The sequence below is a fragment of the Poeciliopsis prolifica genome, unplaced genomic scaffold (genome assembly GCF_027474105.1).
Source record: "Poeciliopsis prolifica strain line A6 unplaced genomic scaffold, Auburn_PproV2 SCAFFOLD001, whole genome shotgun sequence".
Lineage (NCBI taxonomy): Eukaryota > Metazoa > Chordata > Actinopteri > Cyprinodontiformes > Poeciliidae > Poeciliopsis > Poeciliopsis prolifica.
In genome coordinates this window covers 8,691,228-8,716,525 of record NW_026562376.1, presented here as the reverse complement: position 1 = coordinate 8,716,525, position 25,298 = coordinate 8,691,228, and the positions used below count along the sequence as shown (strand labels likewise).

The 25,298-nt window shown below is 37.3% G+C and overlaps 6 protein-coding genes across 9 annotated transcripts; 4 read left to right on the top strand and 2 right to left on the bottom strand.

Annotated features, from left to right (window-relative positions):
* The first annotated feature begins 153 nt into the window (after nucleotides 1-153).
* Nucleotides 154-1,324, top strand: nmba (neuromedin Ba). The gene is made up of 3 exons (XM_055035894.1): nucleotides 154-388; nucleotides 493-670; nucleotides 1,101-1,324. The coding sequence occupies exons 1-3, from the start codon at nucleotides 238-240 to the stop codon at nucleotides 1,120-1,122; spliced, it is 351 nt and encodes a 116-aa protein (XP_054891869.1). The 5' UTR covers nucleotides 154-237; the 3' UTR covers nucleotides 1,123-1,324.
* A 125-nt stretch (nucleotides 1,325-1,449) lies between these two features.
* kti12 (KTI12 chromatin associated homolog) lies at nucleotides 1,450-4,702 on the top strand. Of its 2 annotated transcripts, none has more exons than XM_055035876.1 (9): nucleotides 1,450-1,650; nucleotides 2,593-2,644; nucleotides 2,725-2,777; nucleotides 2,856-2,911; nucleotides 2,997-3,076; nucleotides 3,170-3,329; nucleotides 3,430-3,492; nucleotides 3,870-3,938; nucleotides 4,444-4,702. In XM_055035876.1, the coding sequence occupies exons 1-9, from the start codon at nucleotides 1,500-1,502 to the stop codon at nucleotides 4,585-4,587; spliced, it is 828 nt and encodes a 275-aa protein (XP_054891851.1). In that variant the 5' UTR covers nucleotides 1,450-1,499; the 3' UTR covers nucleotides 4,588-4,702. The 2 variants fall into 2 exon arrangements, with proteins under 2 accessions (XP_054891851.1, XP_054891858.1); XM_055035883.1 differs by having other exon boundaries at nucleotides 3,870-4,004; nucleotides 4,080-4,557.
* Nucleotides 4,703-5,836: 1,134 nt separating this feature from the next.
* Nucleotides 5,837-7,705, bottom strand: ch25hl1.1 (cholesterol 25-hydroxylase like 1, tandem duplicate 1). Its single transcript, XM_055036080.1, has one exon. The coding sequence runs from the start codon at nucleotides 6,907-6,909 to the stop codon at nucleotides 6,079-6,081; it is 831 nt and encodes a 276-aa protein (XP_054892055.1). The 5' UTR covers nucleotides 6,910-7,705; the 3' UTR covers nucleotides 5,837-6,078.
* A 1,787-nt stretch (nucleotides 7,706-9,492) lies between these two features.
* Nucleotides 9,493-14,062, bottom strand: si:dkey-24l11.2 (uncharacterized protein LOC100034462 homolog). Of its 2 annotated transcripts, none has more exons than XM_055019771.1 (12): nucleotides 14,003-14,062; nucleotides 12,561-13,236; nucleotides 12,348-12,407; nucleotides 12,201-12,253; nucleotides 11,975-12,119; nucleotides 11,046-11,398; nucleotides 10,725-10,953; nucleotides 10,524-10,641; nucleotides 10,208-10,319; nucleotides 10,015-10,126; nucleotides 9,754-9,866; nucleotides 9,493-9,665 (listed from the first exon to the last, which is right to left on the bottom strand). In XM_055019771.1, the coding sequence occupies exons 2-12, from the start codon at nucleotides 13,170-13,172 to the stop codon at nucleotides 9,596-9,598; spliced, it is 1,977 nt and encodes a 658-aa protein (XP_054875746.1). In that variant the 5' UTR covers nucleotides 13,173-13,236; nucleotides 14,003-14,062; the 3' UTR covers nucleotides 9,493-9,595. The 2 variants fall into 2 exon arrangements, with proteins under 2 accessions (XP_054875746.1, XP_054909625.1); XM_055053650.1 differs by having other exon boundaries at nucleotides 13,742-14,048.
* A 2,680-nt stretch (nucleotides 14,063-16,742) lies between these two features.
* On the top strand, nucleotides 16,743-17,883 carry ch25hl1.2 (cholesterol 25-hydroxylase like 1, tandem duplicate 2). 2 transcript variants are annotated; one of them, XM_055036981.1, is made up of 2 exons: nucleotides 16,824-16,879; nucleotides 17,085-17,883. In XM_055036981.1, exons 1-2 carry the CDS (start codon nucleotides 16,846-16,848, stop codon nucleotides 17,606-17,608), a joined length of 558 nt encoding a protein of 185 aa, XP_054892956.1. In that variant the 5' UTR covers nucleotides 16,824-16,845; the 3' UTR covers nucleotides 17,609-17,883. The 2 variants fall into 2 exon arrangements, with proteins under 2 accessions (XP_054892948.1, XP_054892956.1); XM_055036973.1 differs by having other exon boundaries at nucleotides 16,743-17,883.
* Nucleotides 17,884-18,954: 1,071 nt separating this feature from the next.
* Nucleotides 18,955-24,036, top strand: tspan3a (tetraspanin 3a). Its single transcript, XM_055042378.1, has 7 exons — nucleotides 18,955-19,125; nucleotides 20,719-20,910; nucleotides 21,089-21,163; nucleotides 21,688-21,789; nucleotides 21,905-22,051; nucleotides 22,129-22,212; nucleotides 23,309-24,036. Exons 1-7 carry the CDS (start codon nucleotides 19,060-19,062, stop codon nucleotides 23,399-23,401), a joined length of 759 nt encoding a protein of 252 aa, XP_054898353.1. The 5' UTR covers nucleotides 18,955-19,059; the 3' UTR covers nucleotides 23,402-24,036.
* Nucleotides 24,037-25,298: the final 1,262 nt, after the last annotated feature.

Sequence of the window (25,298 nt, the reverse complement as noted above, 5' to 3'; positions counted from 1 at the left end):
TTTTTGCAGCATTACACATTTGTATTTGGGTGACGCTGGTATTTAAAAGTGACGGGTCACACTTCACACAAGTCACCCAAATGAGCAGTGTGTCCAGCCAATAAGCAACAACCACTAGAGGATGACCTCATGCTTTCAGAAAATCAAGCCCAGCCCATCTTGGTATAAAAAGCTCTTCTCATATTTGGAGAGCTGCAAATATTTTTAATTAGTTAAGACAGCAAAGGGAGAAGCAGGATGACAACAATCTGTAGAGGGGGATTTTTGTCTTCTTTCATCCTTATCTCGTATATCGCGATGACGACCTCAGTGATGCTTGATTTAACCGAACAGAAAAACAAAGTGTCCCAGCTCAAGGTGAATCCCAGAGGAAATCTTTGGGCAACAGGTAAGAACATTTTAAACTGCTGAAAATGTTAATTTTGTCTCAATAGAGGCAGTTTTAATTGAGAGTCTGCATTTTTTTTTTTTTTTTTTTTTTTTTTTTTATAGGGCATTTCATGGGCAAGAAAAGTGTGGATAGCTCCTTACTGGAAACTGTCTTCGAGAATATTGACGCTCCATCTGAAGACAGAGATGTGAATCCTGTGGCCAGAGTGGAAGATGTGCAGGCACTGATCACCAAGATGCTGAGGGCTGCTCAACAAACAAGAAAACAGACACTGGAAATGTTAGTCTGACTTTATCAGAACTTTTTTGTAGTGCTTTTGTAGTTTTATTTTATGATTATTAAATTATAATTAAATTGATTATAATTTAAAAAAATTGATTATGATCAAATTATTATGTCATTCAATTATAATTTAATTATAAAAATATTCTACAATGATTATTTAGTACTTTTTTTATATCTAAGAGTTACAATTTTACTGTTTTTTTATTTTACTGTTTTTACAGTAATTTCTTGTGAATATTTTTATTGCAACTATTATATTGTTGTTTTGGCAACAATAATTTTATTATAATTAAGATTTATCATGAAGGCATATCTTATTATGAATATTTTCATCTTATTTGCTATTTCTACACATCTTATTTGCTATTTCTACACTATCTCACAGTGTATATATATATATATTTGTTTGTTTGTTTTAATATAGAGAAAGAGGAGATCCAGCTTGAAGAAACCAACTTCTTACCTGTAACAATACGAGCGCCAACTGATGAAGATCAGAGATATATTACTTTTGTCAAGTAAAAAAAGACTAAAATTTAAGCAAGGTGTTTTTTTCTTGTGATATTTATTGCATTCCATTCGTCTTTGTGTTTGTTATTAAAAAATATACCTGCTCCCTTCTTAACATGCTGTACATTTCTGTTTCAATAAAAAAAAAAGCAAATAAGTTATATGTAGTGTGTTTTATTAGTGTATTTTTAAATAATGGATGGCTTTGGGTGTTCTGGCGCCCCCTTCCGGTATGTCTGTTTATTATATCCGGGTGACAGAGCTGAGCATCAACGTGTTGGTCCCCATATTACTAAAGTAACCAGCAGCAGTTATGCCTCTAATAGTAATGTGCGGATACCCGTGTAGTGGTAAAACACGGAGGGCAGAAGAACTGAAGGCGCATTTTGAAGAGACGACCGACCGACAGGTTCACATTGTTGGAGACCGAGCTCTGGGCGTTGATAGAAACAGTGTTTATGCAGGCAAGTTCGGCTAGCTTCGTCCCCATTCACTATTGTGCTGTTCGCTTTCTCTGAACTTTCCTCCCCGCTGACAAATCGTCTTAAACGTTATTAGCGTCATACTTTGGCTTTATCCCACTCTGTTAAATAGTTTGCGACCCGGGCATGTTTTATTCGAGTACCAGGATACCGTGGCATGTAAACACTTGATCCGGGTTTTTAAATATAATCGCGTTTCAGCTGGTGGGAAATTAGCCAAACACGTGATCTGAAACCTGCTTCATACATGCAGACATGGGTGTTACAATGTTTCTACCTGGCTCCCCTGGGCTAATAAAACCAATAGCCACTAATCCTTTATCTTTACTACAAAATATGTATAGCACAAACCAAGTCATAAATCATATTTCTGAAATATAACATTTTATTCCACATATAACAGCTTCTGTAATGTTTGTTTTTTTTTCACATTGAGATAATTTAAACATATTTTCAGTGTTTGATCCTAAATCAGACTCACGAATGGATTTATTAGTAAGATTTTCGGTGCATAAAGAAAATAGAACATTTGTTCGAGGTGCTACAATGACATAAGTTATATGTCTCATTTTCCATGTAAGACATATAACTTGTATGACATATAAGCCATGTTTGTCCTGGCTTAGGGCAAGTGCCCAAAGTCTAATGCCACCTTGGGCACTTGCCCCTATGCTTTACATCAGACATTTGCAAATATATTTACAGAAAAAAACAACAACAAAACATTCATTCGTGGAGAACAGCACAGCTGAAAACAAAAGACAAAGTACAGCTACTTTGACTACTAAAAATGACAAACCTAATGTAATAAATCACAATAGTGAGTACATGTTACCCTTGGCTAACTTGATGGAGCATTGAAATTGGATGGTTAGTGTTTGTTATAGTGAGTTGTTATGGCTTAAACCTGTAGTTTTGTTGCAGATTCCCAAAAAGAGAAAGATACAAGAGCATCTCTAAAAGCTGAAGTCGAGAGGTAGGTTTACTCTCCCCTCTCTTCCACCACATGCAGGATGTTACAAGACATTTTTTAACATTGTCTTTGTTCTTTTTTAGGAAGGTCAATAAGGACAACATTGTAATTTTAGACTCATTGAATTACATAAAAGGTATACATCAAGCGTTATGTGAGTTGTGCAAATTCTCATTTTAAGCACTGTGACGTAACCTATTAAGATATCTCACAGGTTACCGCTACGAATTGTTCTGTCTGACGAAGCATGCACAGACACCACACTGCCTGGTAAGAATGTGGGTGGGGAAAAAATAACCTATGGATTTTAATAACAGATGTCGGTGTAGCTAATATTGGGGGTCTTTTGATGAAGGTGCACTGCTTGACATCAGGTGAAGAAAGCTCATTGTGGAACAGAAACAGAGAAGCTGCAGAGCAGTACAGCCAGGACATGTGAGTAAGACAATAAATTAATAACAGTGATGATTAATTTCTTACATTAAAGTGTCTTTTTTGTGTGTGCGTGTGTTTTGGGTTTATTTTTAGCTTTGATGCACTAGTTCAGAGGTTTGAAGCACCAGACTCCAGGAACAGATGGGACAGTCCTCTCTTCACTGTCCTCAAAGAGGACGTTCTTCCTCTTGAAGCCGTTTCTGATGCACTTTTTAAGAGAAGAGCTCCCCCACCTAATCAGTCCACCCAGAGTGTAAGGAAATTCACAAAAGCCATATTGTTTGATGTGATATGTGAAATCCTTCTGAGAATAACAAAGTGAATTTCTTATCTCTTTTTTTGTGTTCCCACAGCAACCCCTCTCTTCAACAAACTTCCTGTATGAGTTAGACAAAATTACGCAGGATGTTTTAATGGTACGTCCTCCTTTTTATTTCTGTCAAAAAAAATTTCAATGGGTGTGATGTTCTACTAGTTTGAGATTGACTCATAATTTAGGAAATATGTTTAAAGCCAGTCTTAAAGACTCAAGCAGACTTGTAGATATGATAGATTATCATTTCCTGTGTTTCAGAGCTAGCAAGCTGATAAAATCACCAAACAAAAATACACAATTATTTCTCTCTTTTGATGAGCTCATTTTGATTTCTAATTTATTTTATTTTAAATAATAAAAAACAATAATTTTGTAGTTACCGTAGTAGTTTTTGTTATTATATTTGATCATCATTCAACTATTGTTAGATATGATTATCATTTCAATTTTTTTAATTAAGGCTATAAAATCTTTCAGGCTATTTTTAACACCCAGAAAACAAGTGTTCCTGGAGACCTTATCTCAGTTCCAGGAGCTACAGAAAAGATATCCTTTTTGTTTCGAACCAAGGTGATAGTTTTTTTTCTAACTGCTGTGATGTCACAGTTCCAGGTAAGTTTAATTGCACATCATTGGTGTGTTCATTCATTATCCTCGTGTGATGAAGGAAGTCACATTTGCTTGCAGATGGCAGGTCATCATCAAAGACCCCATACACGCTCCTGAACTGAAGGCAGAGCAGAAAGCCAAGGTAAAGGTCTCGTCTGTAATAAAATGCTGAGAGACGTGATTGGTAGAAAGCGGCCAAGGCTCCGGGAGACGCTCCTTCTCAGAAGCAAACACTTTGATTATTTTTTCATCTTTGAACACGTCCATCAGAGCAGGAGCTGATTTAAAAGCTCTGTGTCGGTCTGCCTGCAGTGATGGGTCCACATTACGTCGGTAACATTTTTGCTGTGTGGCTGTGCAGCTTTCATGTAGGTGCTTTAGAAACACAAACTTTCTGTCTGGTTCTCTGAACAACTTTATATCCTTAACGCATAAATGAAACGTGGAGCTGACCAGGACCGTCAACATGGCCGAGCTGAGGAAACTACGGCGCCAGTTCATCAGTTACAGCAAGATGCACCCGACGGAGAAAACGGGGCAGATTGCCAACATGTTTGTTCAGTATTTAAATAAAGGTCTTCATTAAATTTTATTAAAGAGGTGGATGGGTGTTTTCTGCTTCCTGACAAGTACAGATGTTTACATTTATTGCTGTATTGTTTTTTTTTTTTTTTTTATTAAGTCAGAAATTGATTTGGTTATTTCTGTTTATTAAATAAAAGTGCAAAATTTAGCTATGAAGGCTAATTGTCTGCTGATTGGAGAGGCTGGGGGTAAATACTTCACTTACATAATATAATTTGATTATTATTATGAATGCATGAAAGAAGTATGAGGCATGCCTCATGACATGAGGCTATTTAGATAGCCATTGAACCCGTCATGCTTATTTTATGTTTTGATGGTTGGTTTGAAGCAAAAGGGATAGAATAAAAATACTGACACACAAATTGAATATCACAGATTATGCATTGCGCAACCTCTCACTAACTGCACTGAGCATGCTCCTGTATATGTCACCAATACAATGGCTCAAAAACGTTTCATATATGAACTGATTTTCCATAGTTTAGCTTATGTATATAATGTAGAGTGTTTTTCTCTGCTTTGTTCTGGGAACTGGTGGGCTCTGCTGGTAAACTAAAAATGAGTCTTCAGTGTATCTTCCAGATATGTAACAATTAAAACAAATAGTCACAACAGCCACAGCATAAACCTTCCATGGCCATCTAAGTCTTATTAAAAATAATATGGGCTCAGCTGAAGGAGAGTTTAAGAGAAGTCTTGGAGTGATGCAAAAAACTAATGGTTAAAGACCCTTCTGTTTGTATGATCCAACCTTGTAAATGTAAAATGTTACAGGAGAAAATAAAATGCTGTCTCATTTGCAAAAGGTGAGCAGAATGACAGAGCTAACTAACTACTGAAGTGGAGAGTTTCAAAACGTTTTTTAAAATAGGAAATTGTTTTGCATCCCTTTCTAATGTACTCATAATTAAAAATTCAATCTTTTGACATCTTTCTCTGATTTGCTTCTGCAGTGAAAGATGATTGTCTTTTAAGCCTTTTCGCTTTCTATATGTAATAATAAAATGAGCCACATCAATTTCAGTTTTTGAACTATTTTGTGTCAGAAATCTCTTTATTAACAGGATTCATGAGCAAAATCTTCCTGAAAAAAATCCTTCAATATTTGAGTCTTTATGTAAGAAGATTGTCAGAAAGAATAAACAAGACAAACAAGACAAATTTTATCTGTCTTGTTTGTTGTATTTAACATTTATAAAGTAACATTTATAATGTATTATTGTATTTAACATCTTTCTCCTCTTGATGTTAAATACAACGTACAAACACTACATCAGGTTTCAATAAATTATATCCCATGCATCTGCTTTATAAATAGATGTTATTGAACAAAAGGTGAAACACATTTAAATATTTTTACAAGTTCAATGCATTTTTAAAGATGCTAATAATGCCAGAAATATACCAGCAAAATAAAGAGATTTCACAGGACAACATATTTACAAAAGAGGCCATTATTTACAGAATTGTGTTGATTTTAGTTTTTTTGTTAATCAACATTTTTCTTCTTCAGAGACATGGCAGTGCCGAAGATCCGGTCCCAGTGGCTGAAAAAAGGAGCATAGTTGCTGCTCGGCTTCTGGTGGTGCAGGTCGTGGGCCGGGGCGCCCCCCAGCAGACCGAAGGGCACCAGGTGGTTCAGGGTCCAGGGCAGGTCGTAGCCTATGTGGTCCTCCACGGACATCCAGATGCTCAGAACGGTTATGCACCATGTGCTCAGTGGGTGACACCTCAGAAGAATCGGGTCCAGATTGCTCCAGAAGCCCACGGTCATCAGTTCTGGAATGCTGAGCTGCTCCGTGGACCAGGAGAATGGAGCCATGTATTCATGGTGAACTGCATGCACCCAGCGGTACAGCTGCAGGTTCTTGTGGTGCACAAAGTGCCAAATGAAGTACTGGGTGTCAAAGAGGAGCAGTATAGCCAGTCCTTCGGTGAACAACTGATATAACGTAGGAGCATCTCGCGGCAGGGTTGGTGTTGGCAGTATGAACATGCCAATTATGACAGCTGGTAAAACAAAAAAAATGTGGTTATACAGACATGTCATGAAGCTCTTGGCCATCATTCCCAGCGTTGGTCTCCTGTCTTGCTGGATCTTATACTTGTGGAACAAAGGGACCCTTTCCCCCAAGAGGTCCAACACAGCAAAAGGCAAACTAAAGCAAAAATAGCTGGAGAAGGCAAGGATGACGGGCAAAAAGGGCGACGAGACGAGAGACAGGTGGTGAAGAAGCAGATGGTCCCAGAAGGGCTGCAGGAGACGGTCGGACGCCCTGAAATGAGGGGACCTCAGAGACAGCTCGCTGATGTTCAGCATCTTTGTGTTTGAGACTGTGGCTACAACTGCTGCTACAACTGCTGCTGATCAAGATAAGATCTGGCTTTATATAGTGGAGGACTTTGCTCTCAGTCACGAAAAAAAAGAGAAAAAGAAACGCCTGCTTTTCTCCTCACAAGAGCTCAACATGTGCCAAAACATACCTACGTGAGCTTACCAAGCGCGTTCATTAGACACAAGAAACAAAGAGCTTCAGATTAGATTTGATCCAGCATTAATAGAAGACAGATCAAGAGTGTTTGTTTTAATCCCATCAAAATAACTGTTTGCACATTTTTATATTGTCTGCAACAGATATTTATAGAAATGCTGATTGATGTCGATGATTGATTTTGAAATCGACACATTTATGCATTTAATGCAATGGACAGCACACTGTACTGATAATTCCTCCACATTCGCTTGGAGGAATGCAGCATATTCCTCCCAACAGAACAGCATGAACCCATTCATGTTGGTGAGTTTTCTTAAATGTTCTGTTTGCTTTGGCAGTTTCTCTGAGATTAGGGTCACCTCTTTGACTTGGTCAGTTTACAACATTGCAGTATCCCTTACTAATCATTGTTTGGCAGAGTGACTTGGGCGGTCTGATAACCCAGTTTTAAATGATCAGGCGTTCAAAATTCCCTGTTGGCTTCATGTCATCGTCTAGCAAAGAAAATCTGGAGCAGCAAATAAATTAGACATGGCCCACTTGGCCTCTTCTCTGAATAATACTCTCCTTGGGATATTGCTGCAAACTATGAACCAATGTCTGTCTGGTGTGTTTCTTGATCTTCATGTTGCTGCTGAAGAAGCAGGTACTCACTAATTAAATGACTTGTCAAGGCAATTAACTGCATAATATGTTATTAATGGGTAATAATGTTATTAATGGTTATTACAGCAGGGGATGTATATTTCTCAGACTTGTGTTCATAAAACCTTGTGTGTTTTTTTTCCCATTTTATAAATGCATCCTGCTTTTTGCTGAACTACCTCATTAATTCATTTTGTACAAGTGTACAAAAAGTGAAAACATTCTAAGGGTGCAAATACTTTTGGGATGCACTGTAAGTAGCAAATCAGAATATTTATCTAGTTATTATTAGGGACTTAAACAAAAAACCTGGAAAAGCTCATCTTCGAAAGAAAGATGGATTCATTTCAAATAGGATTCAGCAGATGATCATGATATGATCAGAGGTGGGTAGTAACTACTTATATTTACTTTAGTAATTTTTGGGGAAAAAAATAATATTTTAGGTGCAATTTCACTATATCATATCTTTCACTTCTATATTATTATGAAGTACGCTTTCTCTTCCTTTACTGAGAATCTCAGTAAAGTTACTCACTGAGTAACTTACTCACTGTGTAAGAACATATGTGAAGAACATATTTCTACCAAAATTGCAGTTTAGGTCCAAGTGGGACATCTTGTTTGTACACAAGCTTTGTTCTATTATTTTCTGCTGAGCTTGTGCCATTTGGAGGTCAAGTGAACGCCACACACTAAACTGGAAGCATTTTACACTGTTTTAACATTCAGGTACTGCTGTTAAGTATTAGTGAGGTAAGTTTTTTTTTTACTGAAAAACGAGCTTTCTTTTGTCAAGAATTTATTTTGTAATCATTTAAACGTTTGTGTTGTTTTCTCACTTTAACCTTTAAAATACCAGAATAAGTACAGGCGTCTAAATTTTTGTCTGATTACATCATTATAAACTATTAAATTCAATGTTATGATGAGTTACTCAGTACTTAACCTTTTTCTGAAATACCTTTATTTGATTCATTTCTTAGCTGGCTACTTTTTACTTTGAGTAAAATATGCTGAAGTCTTGTGACTCGCACTAGAGTATGATTTTTGGCTACTCTACCCAACTCTGGATATGACTAACCCTGTGCATCAGACAGATGCTGCTTATTTTTATAATTAATCTGCTTCAAGTATATTCTTTTAGATGTCATACACTCACCCAAACACCCTCCAACAAAATGCAAATTTGAAATATAAACTGTCTAAAGCAACAAAATTAGGGAGGTTGAATTCACAACCCTAACTTTAAAATATTTTATCAATATACATCACCTCAGTTTCTACTTTAGTAAGTCGGATTGGATTTGTTTTCGTCTATTAAGTAACTAAAGCTGCTTGACTCAATGTAAGATACAAAAACGATTAGACTCCTTTGTTTGTCCATAGAAAATGTTCTGATAAAAAAAAAAAGAGAGAGAAAAGAAGTTAAGTACATACATTGTAAATACTACCAAGTCAGCAAAATCTTTTTCATAAAAGTCCAGGTCATGGTTTGAGATAACTTCGACTAATTGCTTCCAAAGAAAGTTTATAAGAATGAATGAAACAATGAATCTTGAGGTTAAAGTCAATTTTGTTTCCTGCCAAGATTTCGATTTCTTTTTCAATCCCAGTAGTAACAGATCAAAGATGAGCTTCCAAAGACTCTCTTATTTGTGAACCCAGATAAAGCTTGGCCTTATAGTTGTGATTCCATCACAGATGTAGAATGTTTCTCTGGATGAAGTTTCAAAAGCGATACAAAGAAACCACACAGAATAATCGATAAAACTTGATTTATTTTGAGAAGAGATCGAAATAGTTAAAACTGTTAAGGTTTATGAATTGTGCCATTCATTCATAACAATATCAGAAAGCTCTTCTTTACTTCTTCTCGCTGGCCGCCTTCCTTGAAACCGTTTTGTTGGTGCTGGTGTATTTTTGTCGATCATTTCTACAGAGAGAAGAGAGCAAGTCTTTTAGGCACCATCCTGGCACTGAACTTTATCAAAGATGTCAGTTTATGCCATGTGGAATTGTACCTGCTCATTTTGACTTTATTTCTACATCCCAGCCCTCCCTCCCAGTGGCTGGTGCGCGTGCCTCTCGTCATCATGCTTCCACAACTGATGCAAGGCTTCCCGTTACCATATGGCTGCAACGTCAAACAGAGGAAACTACATTAAAAAAATTGAAAATCTTCAAAACAAAAAGCTATGATTATTCTTGTTTCAAATTTAAATCTGCTAGTTCAAGCAGAAAAATATGTTTATGCGCAAACTGAATGAAAATGTATCCTCCACCTGCTCTTTGGCACAAAATCCACAGATCATCCTGGTGGCGAGTTCCATGGGATGGTCCTGATTCTCGTCATGGCACACATCACAGGCGTAAGTTCGACCACAGCAGGGAAACCTGACGATATGAGGGGAGATTGTTTCCCAGGGCTGCAACATTTATGGCAGCATTAAATAAGGGTCACTATAGGGATGATACCTGAGCCAGCGATGGCTCTGCTTGTAATGTTTACAAGTTCCTTTATCCGGCAGCGGCTTCCCCTTCTGGACTGCCGGATCTCTTATTGTTTTGTAGCTGACGGCACTTGGACCTGCAGGGAGGAATAATTAGGTGCCACGGAAGTTAACGGCGGTCTGAAAATGTACTAATGCTAGTACTTTAGACTTTTCCACACAGTGAGCAGCTTTTTGAACAATATTATGTAAGTTTGGTTGGAGCTCCAACTGGGACAGCCTTCTTTTTGTAAGATTATAAACCTTTTGCTGATCCATGTGAAAGCAAAGTGGGCTCTGACCTGTTTTGCTAGAGGAGCGAGGCTGAATGTACTGGAACCTCGTGCTCTCAACCAAGATGCTGAGTTTGCTGTGGCAGTTCTCACAGTTGAACTCCTTTGTTTGTCCATAGAAAATGTTCTAATAAAAAAAAGAGAGAAAAGAAGTTAAGTACATTATATGTACTCCACTCTGCTTTGATGGCCTTTTCTTATGTTCATCACCTCCACCGGGATCTCCTGAGAGCAGCTGAGGCATCCTACAGTTAGGTCACAGTCCTGAAGTACAAGATCAGAGGCGGTGGCGTTTTGAAGGTCCAGGTATCCCAGGACGTCACTGTAATGGTGGATCATGCAGGGCCTGAATGCAGCATTTATGCCCGCATTACACTTTTCACACTGAGCTGAGCAGGCCGTCCTTCCAGTAAGAGTCAGATCTGCAGTCACCTTACACCTAAAGCCAGCAAAAAGCAGTAACTGGTCAGGTTTAACTCTCAGAATCAAATCAAAAAAGGAAAAAAAATTGTGTGTGCTTTGATAAATCACCTGTTACACTGGAGACAAACGGTAACCTGTTGGGCAATAACGGTGGCAGTATTTTCCCCCAGCCTAAGCCCCAGCAGCTTGACCTCTGTGCCTCTGCGGGGATCGCTGATTTTGATGTTCTCCACCAGATGGCTCGCATCTTCCTCCGGCAGCTGGCCTTCATCTCTCTGTATGGCTTTCTGGTGCTCTTCTTCCTCAGATTCCACATCTTCTGTCTTTTCAGTTGAGTTACGGCCATCCTCATCAGCGGCGACACCAGAAGCGGGGTCAGAGGTTTCAATCACGGAAATCTGGAGTTCCTGGTATGTTATAAACTGCAGGCCAGCTTTTTCTAAATCAATGTCTTTCTTAAGCTAGAACAAAGGAAAAATAACAAGGTTTGATTAATTGTATTTTCATCAAGTTTTGCAGTAAAGACTTCAAGAACAATTAGAAGGCAGGACAGGAGAGCCGACCCTCTATTATGGCAGTCAGATTTCCTCCAAATACCACCTTTTCAACATATTTTCTTTAATCTATAAAAATGCTGCAGGCAGTCAGTGGAGGTCTCTGACACTTCTGCAAATCTAGAGACTGAAAATATTTTCCAATTTCTTTTGCAAGTCGCCTACACACATTTAGTCTGGACCATTCAATCCTGAATATTCTTTTATCTAAATAATCCAAGGTTCAATTCATGGGATATGAGGACTAATTCCTAGTAGTATTTTTTTTTATCATGATTCCCACATTTATAATGGCCAACTTTCAACCTTGAAGTAAAAACCACAAACTATTACGGTAGGTCAATTAAAAAAAGAAGTAAAACAATTTGATGAATTCTTCTTCTTTCCGTGTTTAATTGTTCTTTTTTACACGTATCCAGACCTCACAAATAATTATTTTTGATTCATTTTTACAGATTTTTCCCTTGCAGACTTCAGCCTCACCTGTCTGGCTCCTTCGGTGAACAGTCTCTCCAAGCTCCGATCCAGCCAGCGAAGAAAAGGACGAAACAGCAGCTCCACCTTTCCCAGCAGTTGATTGGTAGCATGCTTAGCCTGAAGCCACTCCAAAGACGCTTGCTGCACATGCCTGCACAACCAAACATGTTCAGAAATGCATGTAATATTACAGGCAATACTTAACTGTAAGTGTTAAAAAAAAAAAAAATACTTTGCCATGACTGAAGGTAAGTTCTGGTCCAATGGAATCTCTAATGTGAAAATCTGTGAAATAGAAAGATCAAGAAGTTAACATAATACCAAGCAGTTAACATAATACTGCATTATGTTTTTTTAGAGGTAAAACTGTGTTCTTTACCTCAAGGGGGTAGTTCTCTGGGAAGCTAACCATAATATCAACTTCTTTTAGGTCAAAAGGCTGTAATAACAAAAAAATAAATGATGAAATCACTTGCTTCTACAAGCAGGATATAGATCCAGTACCACAACCCATGTTTGTTCATTCACAATAATAAAATGTACCTGGATAAACTATAAAAATAATGTTTTTAATGAACAACAAGAGTGTTACCCAATCGGGATCCGTGGCCTCTACAGACACCCTGTAGTATGTCAGTTTGCCGTCACTTCTCTCCTGAATAATCAGTTGATCTTCGGGGAAACGCTTCTTCAGCTGCTTGATCTCTGTGTCTCGCAGCTGCTTGGCCATGTCCTCAGTCACTTCGCACAGCTTCACCTCCTGCAGGCCACCGGGATGGGGGACCGGAGGACGGCGAGGTGTGGATTTACTCTGAATAGCAGCAGCAGACTGGTCATCCAATGGAGGCAACTGTGGCGGGTGCCAGAAGCGACATCTGTCCTCCATGGTGCAATGTCCAGAGAGAAAGTAGCGACAAGGGCGGCGGGCAGAACCTGGGGCAAACTTTGGGTTGTGGGTAAGTGGCGAATTGTCTCCCTTAAGCTGACCACAGTCCTCAGAGTTTGAGGGAGTAAAATCAGGCTGGCTGGGTGACTCAAAAGTTTTCTTTTCATGATCTTTTCCGTCTTCTCTTACATGCAGAAATCTACACCTCTTGCCAAAATGACAGTGTCGTCCTTGGGAGAAGAAGCGGCACAGCTGCTGTGTTTGTGGAAATGACTCAGCTTTTTCCTCTTCAGTTTTCACTTCTCCCTCCTTCTCCATTGTTAAAACTTGGGGGAAAGTACACAGTTTCTATTCCACAGATGACTGACACGTAGTAGTTTCTCTAGTGAAGCAACAGCAAGAATTAGCCATTTTAACCCAAAGCAATGCTCTCACAGAAAACATTGTGTCAACACTCCTTTTGTTAAATTAAAAATCTACTTTTTAAAAATATATAAAATATTTTTTCCACTAAAAAAATGATGGGAATTCTTAAATAGACAGACTAAAAACATGCTTTTAAAACAGAAATATTCAAACGAATAACAGGTTAAAACCGAAGAAAAAACAAAGAAGTAAAATATTAAAACAGTTCGTTTCTTCCCCCCCTTCATATTGGTGAAATATTTAGGTTGAGCAAACCATTTTATTTCACATGGTTGTGATATGGAGTAATTAAAAATATGTTTTTGTGATTTTTAATCTAGAAGATAAAGTGATTGCCAGACCATCTAATTTTAGCATTAGCATAAACTAAAATAACTTCGTGCACTCACGACTGTTGGACAAGTATTGTTTTAGTGAGTTAATTCACGAAAAATTTAGTTTTTGCGGAAATGTAGCCTTACCTCAAGTCCACTTAGATTCAGGGAAATACTTTTTTTCGGAGCAAGATAAGCTCAGCAGTATTTTAGAGCTTCAGGATAAAGGTGGACTTTAGCGACTGTCAGCTGACCACAAAATTAACGCTACATAAATACGCCCTTTCTTCTTCTTTAGCGATTGGCTGGCACTCCCCTTGCAGAATATTCTTTTGTTCTTGTCGCTTCCATGACTTTTAAACTGTAGTTCAACAGGTGAAACACCTTTCACCAAGAGTAAATGATTACCTTTTACTGTGGGTGCCAAGCAGAATCGTCTTTACTTGTGTTGTAACCTGAGACTCTATCGCCACCTAGTGTCCCGGAAGATGAGCACATGACATTTCCTAAAATCAGATTCTCAATCCACACGTGTTGCTGTCTCACCTAAACTTCTTTTTCTGCACTAAATATTTTATAAAGGAAATAGTTTAACTTTCTCCTCGAGCAGTTTTATTTCCCCATGGCGAAGCCTCATAAATATTTGGATTCCAAAAGGAATTATTATATTTGAAAAAGTAACGTTTTACTTATTGATGAACCCACTAAGGAGTCTGATGTCATCCTACTATAATTAAAACAGCTTAATTTTAAAGCTGATTTTTCAGTTTATATCAATAAAAGATTAGTAATTAAAATTTTAGTTTGTTGAGCAAAATACAGCATAGCAGTATCTCACCACCTTATCCTACACTTTAGCATTCCCTTAAAAGATTTATTTTAATTATTATAGTTTTGGCCGATGCCTGATAAGTTTGCCCATATCTCACTAAACCTTCTTGGTTTAGAGAGTGAAAAACCACTAAAACAAATTGAAGCTGATGATTGTCATTTAAAAAATGTGAAAAGGTTCTACGTGCATGAATAATTTTGCTCAATGTCTAGTGACCAGAAGAGTGTATTTTCTTGTTTCCTTTTTTTTTTTAAATGTTGCACTAGACTAGTTTGAAAGCCAACTGGGGCAGCTTTGTGGGGGCAATTGCTGATTCACCTGGAAACACGGAGAACTGGGCCCTGACCTATTTTGTTTGAAGCATGAGTTGGGATTCCAAGAACTGAGCTTGGGGTGGCAGCGCTTGTAGCTAAACCCATTTTTGTTTGTCTGCAGTTCAGGTCACAGGGCCTGAAATAAACATTTCTGGCTCTGTTTCAGAGTCTGGCAAAAAAGGAAAAACGCATTATTTAAAAAAAAATAGCATATATAATTTATATCAAGTTAGTCTTTTGCATTTAACATTATCTAAAATACAATTCACATTCTCTCTGAGCATTTGAGCTCTACAAATAGTAATAGTTTCACTGAGATGAATGATAGGTCTGTATAATACTTTGGCGCCACATAGTGGTATAAGAATATACAGGGGGTGTACAAAATCAATAAGAAGACACCCAATCATACATTCAGTAGTTTATTAAGAAAGCCTAACAAATAGACAGATGCTTAAGCTTTTTTTAAATTATTTTTTATTGCTCTTTCTTATTTACCCTCGGAGTAAAATTCCTGCTAAATATGATTGATAGCTTGTTAGGTCTGCTGCTGTAGCAACATCCCCAAACAGCACTTCATTCTCCATGCTTCACAGTAGGTATAATTTGTAACCCTCTGAAATGCTCTATTTGTTTAATGTCAAACATGTTGTCTGCATTACTGTCAAAATAATTGACACTTTGACTCATTTGACCAAGGATCATTAGCCCAGAAGTCCTGGTCTTCCACTACATACTTTGTGTAGTGGAAATCTCAATCTCAGTCTGGTTTTGTGTTCTTCTTATAGAGCAAATGGTTGATTTTCACACCACACATGGAAATTAACCTTGTGCTGAACTCTGTACTAAACATGATAAAAGCTCGTTGAATCTCATATATTGAAATATAAATTGCTAAACAGAGCAGTGTTTACATGATGGTAGTGTTAATCATTGTGAGCTGTATTGTCTTTTTTTCTCCTAGCCTGGGATTATGAGTAGGGCTTTGAACTGCAAAAAATAAGAAGAGAAATCACAGCCGTTCTTGTTCTGATAAGCTTTAGTAAACATAATCACAGTCTGAACAGGCACTAATTCTTTAAGGTTTTGAGAGACTGAGCAGCTTTTTAACAATATTATGTAAGTTTGGTTGGAAATCCAACTGGGGCTATTACCTTGTTTTAGGATCATGAACCTCTGCCGAGCTGTCTCGGGATTATGGGCCCATAATCCCCAGGTATAAATCCCTACTCATAGGGATTATGAGTAGGGATTTATACCTGACTTATACTGATGGTATAAGTGGGTTTTGACCTGCTCTGTTAAATGATCATTTCATCAATGCATCAAGTTTAAATGAATGAAAAAAGAAAAAACACATAATGAAATAAAAATGAATTTTTTGACACTTTGAGTTATGTCACTATCCAACCAAATGACTAAAATAGATTTTGAAATAGTTTCTGTAATGAGAACAACTTGCCTTTTTAAAAGCAGTAAACACAAGAATTAAAGCTTATATTCTTAAAAGAAATCTTTAAAAGCAAACATATTTATAGGTAAACTGAACAACCTTGCTAAAGATTTGCAAAAAAAAGCTTGCTACAAATTTTACTGGCAAAATTCCAAATTTTCTTTGAGCAGGGATTAATAAAGTACCAATGTCAATCTCCAGCAGTCATTAAGTGAAAAATAGGGCACACCGTTATTTCTGACAAAGTCACCTTGTTGTTTTCAAGGGAAAGCACTCAGTCCTCTTAAAGAGATATCCTCTTAAAGAGATATTAAGAATTTAGTTTTTTGTTTGTTTTGTTTTTTATTTTCAATTGAAACAATTCTCCATATGAGTACTACAGCTTGTGAACAGTGCGCTTTAAGTTACCACTTAACCAGGGTGCATGAATAATTTGTCGGATCTGTTTGATACTCAATACCACCCACGCTGAGAGCGGAGGATAGGCAGACACTTGTGGGCTGAAGTGTTCAGCAAAGCTGCTGTGTCTGACTGCAGCATCTTCAATCATCCATAGAACTGGCTCTGATTTGCTCCTAAGGATGGCTTTTGCTGATAACACCATGGATATCTGGACAAATTACTTGGGACAAAACTCTCACCTGCAACCTCTATGGGACAACCTGAGGCTAAACTACCGGGACTATGTGAGATCTCCACTTTTCCCCATTGTGCTAACCGTCTCTTCGTATTTCATATTCTGCATTCCTTATCTTGTTTGTGACATCATGGGGGATAGATGGCCATGGGTGCAACAGTTCAAGATACAACCTCGCCACCGGCCAACAGCTTCTACATTGCTGCACTGCGTTGGTGTCACCTTGTATAACCATGTGTTTCTCGTACTCCCAGCTTCAGTGGCTCAATGGTTATGGAGACCACTGGCGGACCTCCCGGACCAGGCTCCCAAGCTGCTCGAGCTGATTGCCGGGGTGATAGGCAACCTCCTTCTCTTTGACTTCCAGTACTTTATTTGGCACCTGCTCCATCACAGGATCCGCTGGCTGTATGTCACCTTTCATGCCATTCACCACAAGTACTCCTCTCCCTTTGCTCTTGCCACCCAGTGTCTGGGTGGCTGGGAGCTGGTCACAGTGGGGTTTTGGACCACTCTAAATCCTGTCATCCTGAAATCTCATCTTCTCACCACATGGGCTTTTATGATAGTGCACGTGTATGTTTCGGTGGAGGATCACTGTGGATATGATTTCCCCTGGTCTACATCTCGTCTGATACCGTTTGGCATGTACGGAGGACCCAGCAAGCATGATGTGCACCATCAGAAACCCAATACTAATTTTGCACCTCACTTCAGTCACTGGGACAGAATATTTGGCACACATGCTGACTTCAGCTTCTGTAATACTATTAAATAGCATGCATTTGACAGCAATTGTATTACAGGCTTTAATATGGCTGTGCATGACATTTTTCTTATAAAAACACATAAACAGATTCATAAAGTTGGTGAGCTGCTTTATTGAAAATGCATCAGGTCTTTTCTTGAGTGTGTTTCTATATCCAGTAAGTATGCTTATGTAACAAACTCCAATAAAAACATTTGTCACCACTATGCATGCTCTAAATTAATCATCAGTCTCATTTTTGTCAACAGAAATGTAAGATTATTTAAATGCAAGATATAATTTTTTTTGACTACATTTAATACTGTGTACCATCTTCAATGATAATAATAAAAATGACCAGAATAGACAAATTGCTTAACCCTGTGCCGGTCATTTATAAGGTCTGTGAAGTTTTCCACATTTCTTCATTAGGTTACAAAAACATTCATTGGTGTAACTTATTTGAGACGGACACAAAGTAGTTGTGAAAAGAAACAAAAACAAGACATGGTTTTAAAAAACCTGAAAAATGTCACGTGCATTTATGGTCAACCTCCTTCAGTCAAAATGTTGTCGAACCACTTTTTGCTGTAAGTGCACAACTGTATCTAACAGCAATGCTGGGCTCTGAATTGTTTACCCATTCATCTTTGAAAAATAATATCTTTTGATCATTTGTAGAAAGTGATTTTCAAGTCTTTCCACAGATTCTCCACTGGATTGAACTCTGGTCCTTGGGCCTCATGTTCCAATACATGAACATGTTTTGATCTAGAGTTGAAGTGCTTAAGATAATCTTACTCCTCAGTTTCGAGACTTTTCCAGCCTTCAACATTAAAGAACAATCATTAAACACGAATGTATTTATACATAATATTAAGCAACAAAATGTGGCCTCTACAAATGACGTGGCTTTAGGTGAGCATGCCACACTTTTTTGTGATTTTGTACATTATTTTTCCACAAATAATGGACAAATAAACTACTCTGAAGACAGTGTAAATAACAAAATTAAATTTAAAAGTTTCGTAAATTTGTTAAACACCTGAGTCTATCCAGCAATTCACACGGATACAAAGAATGGCAGCAAAAAACACATTATCCATTTGGCCACTAGATGTCGGCAAAATGCCTCCTTTTAAAGTTTACGCATCTGTTTTATTTTACACAAATTTGCGATAAAAACGTTGTTGTTTTTTTATTTATTTATTTATTTTTTATTTTATTTTTTATTTTTTTTGCAAATAACCTGTCTTGATTAAAATAAGTTAGTCACCCGCGGTCACATGGGTTAGTTTGGTAAATTATTTATTCAGCGCTCGTCGCTTGTATTCCGGATGTTGGTGGCGCTGTGTGTCCGAGCATGCGCAGAGTTAGGATATGGCTGGCGGAGAGGGCAGCAACACTAGCAGCTGCATGGACATGTTTGAGTAAAAACCTTGGTTATTTTCTCTCTGGAGCAGCTTTAAATCTCCGCATTAATGATGGGACAGTGTGGAATTACGTCCTCGAAGACGGTCCTGGTCTTCCTCAACCTGATATTTTGGGTATGTTTGCAGGTTTTTTGATCGTTATTATTATACGTGCGTCACACAAAGTGCACCCCCCGTTTCCCCCATTAGCTTAGCTTGTCTGCAGTCAGCTGTCCAACCAGCTTCAACATGTCTGATATCCGTGTTTCGCAGAAGATTCACAGATAGAATAGCAGCAGAAAATAATCCACTTCAAAAATTCAGGGCATGATACTGTATAACTTCCTCTAATTGTTTTTTGTATTTGTTTGCTGAGTTTTGTTTGCAGTTGCATGACTTTCACTCTTCCAATGATGCAGCAAAATTGTTTTCTAGTGGTCTAAAAATGGCAGGAGAGTTGTGTTAGCTCAAATCAGTGAATGAAACATAATTTTAAAGGCAGGTGCATGTTGAGTTGTTTAAATGAAGGCAGGTAATTTATTGGGAGCTGTAAATTGCTTTTGTAACAGGTATAGACTTCATAATAATGAACAAGGCAGAATCAGCTGAACCCGCTAAGTCAAAATGATCCCGTTTTTTTATTCTGGCATGTAAATTAAAATTAAGCAAATATAGGGATAAAACCAATAATTTGACTACATGACCTCAAAATTACTAATATGCTGTGTTGGGGAATGTATGAGAATAACAAACACGTCGAAATAAAAGTATGTAAAAAAAAAAAAAAAAAAACGATGTAACTTTGGCTACAATTGCTGAAAAAAATTGTACAATTGTCTTCTTACTTAAGTTAGAAGACAAACACATTGCATATATTGATAGCCTTAATTAAACACAAAAAAACAAAAAAAGTACTGATAGCAAAACCAGCAATCCAATATATATTTTTTCTAATTATCAATCAAGTGAAAATTACAATCTGTGATCGATTGGTAGATCTCAGTTTCTATTTTCTGTAGTTATTTATATTCTTGTGGTTCCAATTTTTTATTAATCACGTTAGATATTGGAATGACAATATCGGTTGTTTGGTAACATAAGGAGCAACTTTTGCTGCATTTTTTTTGGAGCCAATATTTTAAGGGCTTTGTTTTTCAAAGTCTGTATGATTTTTTTTTTCCTTTTGTTTTGAGAGAAATTTATGGTTTTATATGAACAAAAATAAGCGTTATGCAGGCAAAAGTATTCACCCTTGAGAGAAGCAGGTTTTAAGCTGCAACAAGTTTTTCCTGAACTTTTTTTCCCATCATGTAAATGCCAGAGAAAACTTCCAGAGGGAATAATCTAGAAAAAAATGCTTTATGTGCTGATACATAGCAACAACAATCAAAAAGAGATTTCACAAATTTAATATGCGGAGGAGGCAAGAAATTGTATTGTTTCAGAACATGACATTAGCTTTGAAGCATAGTGATGAAATTGCAGTGTTTTGTTCACTTTTGTGCTTCTGGTCAAGGCAGCTTGCATTTATATAGTTAGTAAATAACAAAAACTAGAAAAATCTGACTAAGTAATATTTACTGAAGATTTATGAATAAAGATGTCTAACTCGACTACATTGTCCTTTTTTTATTAATAAGGAGATAGTACACAGAAAGTTTTTTACATTGTGGATATTTTTACTTTGACAGCAGTAAATGTAATGTAACATTTTCTGGTTACCCACAGGCCGCTGCTGGCATCCTTTGTTATGTTGGCGCCTATGTTTTCATCACTTATGATGACTATGATCACTTCTTCGAGGACTTTTACACTCTGATCCCTGCAGTCATCATCATAGCAGTTGGTGCCCTGCTTTTCCTTATTGGACTCATCGGATGTTGCGCCACAGTGAGAGAGAGCCACTGTGGACTTACCACGGTGAGCAAACCAGTTCCACTGTCATATTGCGTGTTTTATTTCACGTAAAATTCTTTTCTGATTCATTCTGTTTAGTTAAACATAGAGCCACAAGTAGTGAATAATACATTTGGAAAAAGTAACTTGAACAATGGTATCTGCTATCCATGTGTCTATAATCTGGAAATCCGATCCACAGTTTGTCGTCATTCTCCTGCTGGTTTTCATGACGGAAGTGGCCGTGGTGATTCTCGGATACGTTTACAGAGCGAAGGTGAGAAAGAGAAACGTCTAATTTGTGAAACAGACGATCTTGTCTGATAACTCTTAAATTCAATTTCAGATTATTATTGGCAGTTTAGCTAATGTATTCCTGCTAACAAAATTGCTGACCCATAAAATTGAGAACCACAGGAAAGGGTGCAGACTACTTGCTATGTGATGACTGAGTTGACTAGAAAAACCAGAGGTAGTGGATTGTGCACTTTCATCTGTGTAGTTTCACATCACAATATGGGCCGGTCTGGTGAACGCTTGACTCAATTGTATCTTAGCATTAAAATGTGAACAAAGGCAGAAAAGTGTGTGTGTGTGTGTGTGTGTGTGTGTGTGTGTGTGTGTGTGTGTGTGTGTGTGTGTGTGTGTGTGTGTGTGTGTGCGTGTGTGTGCGTGTGTGTGTGTGCTTAGCCTTAAGCAATCCTCCACCTTCCCCAATCGGCCCATGTTTGCTGTAAGGCTGCTAAATATTGTCTTTGTATCCAATAGAGCAGTATGTTTACCCTTCTTTACTATTTCCAGGTGGAAGATGAAGTCAACACTTCTATCATGAAAGTTTATGATGAGTACAGTGGCACGAACAGCAACGCCCAAAGCCGGGCCATTGACTATGTTCAGAGACAGGTAAATAAAAGAAAAAAAATCGTTCATTTGTAAGCCATCCACGATTGCCTTGTGTTCTTCCACCTGTGCATCTGTTTCCAACCACCATTATTGACTTTGCTGTTTTCATTTTCAGCTTCAGTGCTGTGGCATCCACAATTTCTCAGACTGGCAGCAGACACACTGGTATGAAGAATCGAAAAACAACAGCGTTCCCATCAGCTGCTGCAAAATTGCAGGCTGCACAGGGTCTCTTAATCACCCTGAAGACCTCTACCAAGAAGTAAAAAGGCTTAAATTTTATTTTTAATCAGGACTTGTAGTTGCGTATGTTTGAACATAATTTGTGTGTGTTTGTAGGGTTGTGAAGCTCTGGTCGTGAAGAAGTTACAGGAGATTATGATGTATGTCATCTGGACTGCGCTGACGTTTGCTGCCATCCAGGTACTTCGCTCATATTTTGGTGCAGTTTGTTTCATTGCATTTTCAGCTAAATGATGTAAAATCTGCCATAAATCTGCAACAGATTTATGCAGTTATGGTTTTAATTAAGATTGCATGTTTTAATCTAGATAAGATTACCAGTTTCTGAGAGGCGTCGTAACAAAAGCCTGTTTATTTTGTAAACAAATTTGGACATTCAATTTAATAGAACCAAACACAAATTAAAGTAAAGGCATTTTAAAAGTTTTTGTAAAACGTATATCTAAAAGTTGGAAAATAATAAATCAAGATGCCCTTATTTGACATTTCCATTTGAAATGGCTTACTAAATCCAAAGAACTGTCTGTGGCCTTGAGAGAGAAGACTAGCAGCATTTGAATCTAATGAGGAATTGAGAGGTTTGCCTCGATTTCCACATGATTAAAGACTTTTCTTCTTTATGTCCTTTTTTCTTTCCTTCCTTCCATATGCTCTTATGTCCTTCCTTGTGTTTTACCAGCCTTTGATCGTCTCTTCTACCCTCCTTACTTTGGTGTCTTCTTCCTTCTCTTCTACTTTCCTTGTGTCCTAATTTTGTCCACCCCTTCTCTCTCTCCATTTTTGTAGTTTCCCTTTTTATTTTTTTATTAAAATTTTTATTTAGAAACAACATGAAGGACATGCTTCTCATCTGTTCACAAAGAGTGATATAATCTTTCACTATCCTCTTTTCAGTGTGTTATATTAGACAGCATACCCCTTCACGTGATTATCCAGTATCCGGTATCTAATATTCCTTTCTCATTTTTTTTTCTTTTTTCCTCTTTCTGTCTCCCTTTTTCTTTCCTCCTCATCCCCACTTTCCTCCCTCTTGTAGAAAAATGGGGAAGAAGAAAAAATAAACTAATATCATATTGAAACAACTTTTCAGAACCATAAAGTTTCCCGATTTTAAGTATTTCAATTGTAGAAACAGCTGCTCTAAAATCATAGTGGGACTTAGTATTTAATGTAATAAATTGAATGAAAAGAACTAATACATAGGAAAAAATGAACCTGGTATAGTATGAGATCTATCAGATGATAAAATTGTTGGAATGTTTATTTACCTTTCCAGATGTTGGGGATGCTGTGTGCCTGTGTCGTGCTGTTCCGCAGAAGCAGAGATCCTGCCTATGAGCTTCTTATCAGCGGCGGTACCATAGCGTAAAGAGTGAAACACTTTTCTCAATTTTTCTGAAAATGTATCATTGGTGAGAGGATGCAACCCCTGTGATCATGCTTATCTTTATACACTAAATACAAGAAAATATATTTTTAAGTTAATTTTCCACAAAAACCATTTGGTCCGTTTTATTTAACTCTTCTGAGAATTGCATATAATACTTCTCCTTTTTGAAAACATGAGTTATGCATAGTCAGCAGAGTTTCCTTATTGTGGTTTGCATTATTTCTATTTTTGAATCTATTATGTACTTGAATGACAGAGGGAAATTTCTACTTTGCTCCAGCTTTCTGAGGATGCCTAATACTCTATTTTAAATTTTAACGGCATAAAAAGTGGACTCCACCATCTCCTGATTCAGCAGCATGCACTGTGTGTGCATGCACTTTTGTGTGCAAGCTCTTACAGAACTGGCTTTAACTTATATGAGCTTTATTTTCGGAAATAAATGTATTTAACCTTTGATGTATTTATTGGTTTTCAGATAGAGTTGTTTTTCTCTCATATTTGTTTGTTCCAGGTACTCTACCACAATATGGTTTATTCATATTGTCTCATGTAGCAATGATGAGATTTAAGAATGTAAATAATGTGTTTAAGTAAAAATTTAAAACAAATGATATCTCTTTCTGGTTTGTTCAGACATCTGCATAACAGCTTTCTTCTTTTTCTTACGCAATTTTTTTCTGTCAAAATTTTGATGTTTTTCCGTTACTTCAGTTTCTAAAATTCTCAGATTGTCCCAAGCTAGTTGTAAGATGCTCAGTTAAAAAATTATGTAAAATGAAATTCAGACTTTAGATTCAATGATTCCTTCAGGATGCAACAGAGATGAATTGGACTTTTCCAGATATGGAAAAGACCACATCTTTTTACTGTAGCCTTTAAAAATTAAGCTATTATCTTTTAAAGTTAACAGATTGTACCATTTACTTAATGTATGAAGCACAAATGAAATCAAAATGTTAAAAGGTTGCTGCTTCCATGGGGAACTGACACCAATGAAATACACTTGATTTATCGATCATCTCAATAAAATCAAGAGATTTCTTTGGGTGATCCATCTGGTGCATAAAAGTAAGTATTCATCCAATGCTATGACGGACAGAAATCTGCAATCAGTTTTTCTGGGAACTGTTAAAATGCCTTTTCCAAACAATTTAAGATCCATTTTTCTGCAGTCAAACTTTGCTACCTTAAACAATATTGGTTTGTACAAATATTGTAATTGTGTGTATGTATTTTTTGACCTGTTTAGCTCTGGTCAACATCTACAGTTGTTATATCAATGAAATTAGAATTGAGCAAATTCACCCTAAGGTTAACAATTCTCAGAGAAATTGCAAAATCTCTAGCCCCAGAGCTACATATTAAAGCCTACAGGACTGTTAACGCTCTCCAGCCAGGTTTTGCATATTTGCAACAACTGAGCCAGTCTTTGCAAGTAATTTGAGCCTGAGAGGGTTGAAAATACACAGATCAAATATGGCTTGTTTCTGTTGCTCAGAGACCTCGTCATTGCAAGAAAAAATAGCGTACCTTGCTTGTCACTTTACAGAAGATAATTTGGACTCGTTTTGCAACCATTTGCTCAATCACTCTGTATACCAAAGTATTATGGAGTAAAATGTGAGGCCTTCTAATTAATAGCTTGGCCCAAACTGGCTCATCAATAGGACAATGATCCCAAACACAGCAACAAATCCACAAAAAGCTTAAGAAAAAGAATGCAGATACTGCAATGGCCCAAAACCAAGACTTTGACACCACTGAACTGGAAACTTGCACAAACCTCAAAAAAACTGAAGCAATGTTGAGAAGAGTGTGCCAATAAGAATGTGATAAACTGAGTGATGCACAAAAGAACTTTCAGGTACTTCAA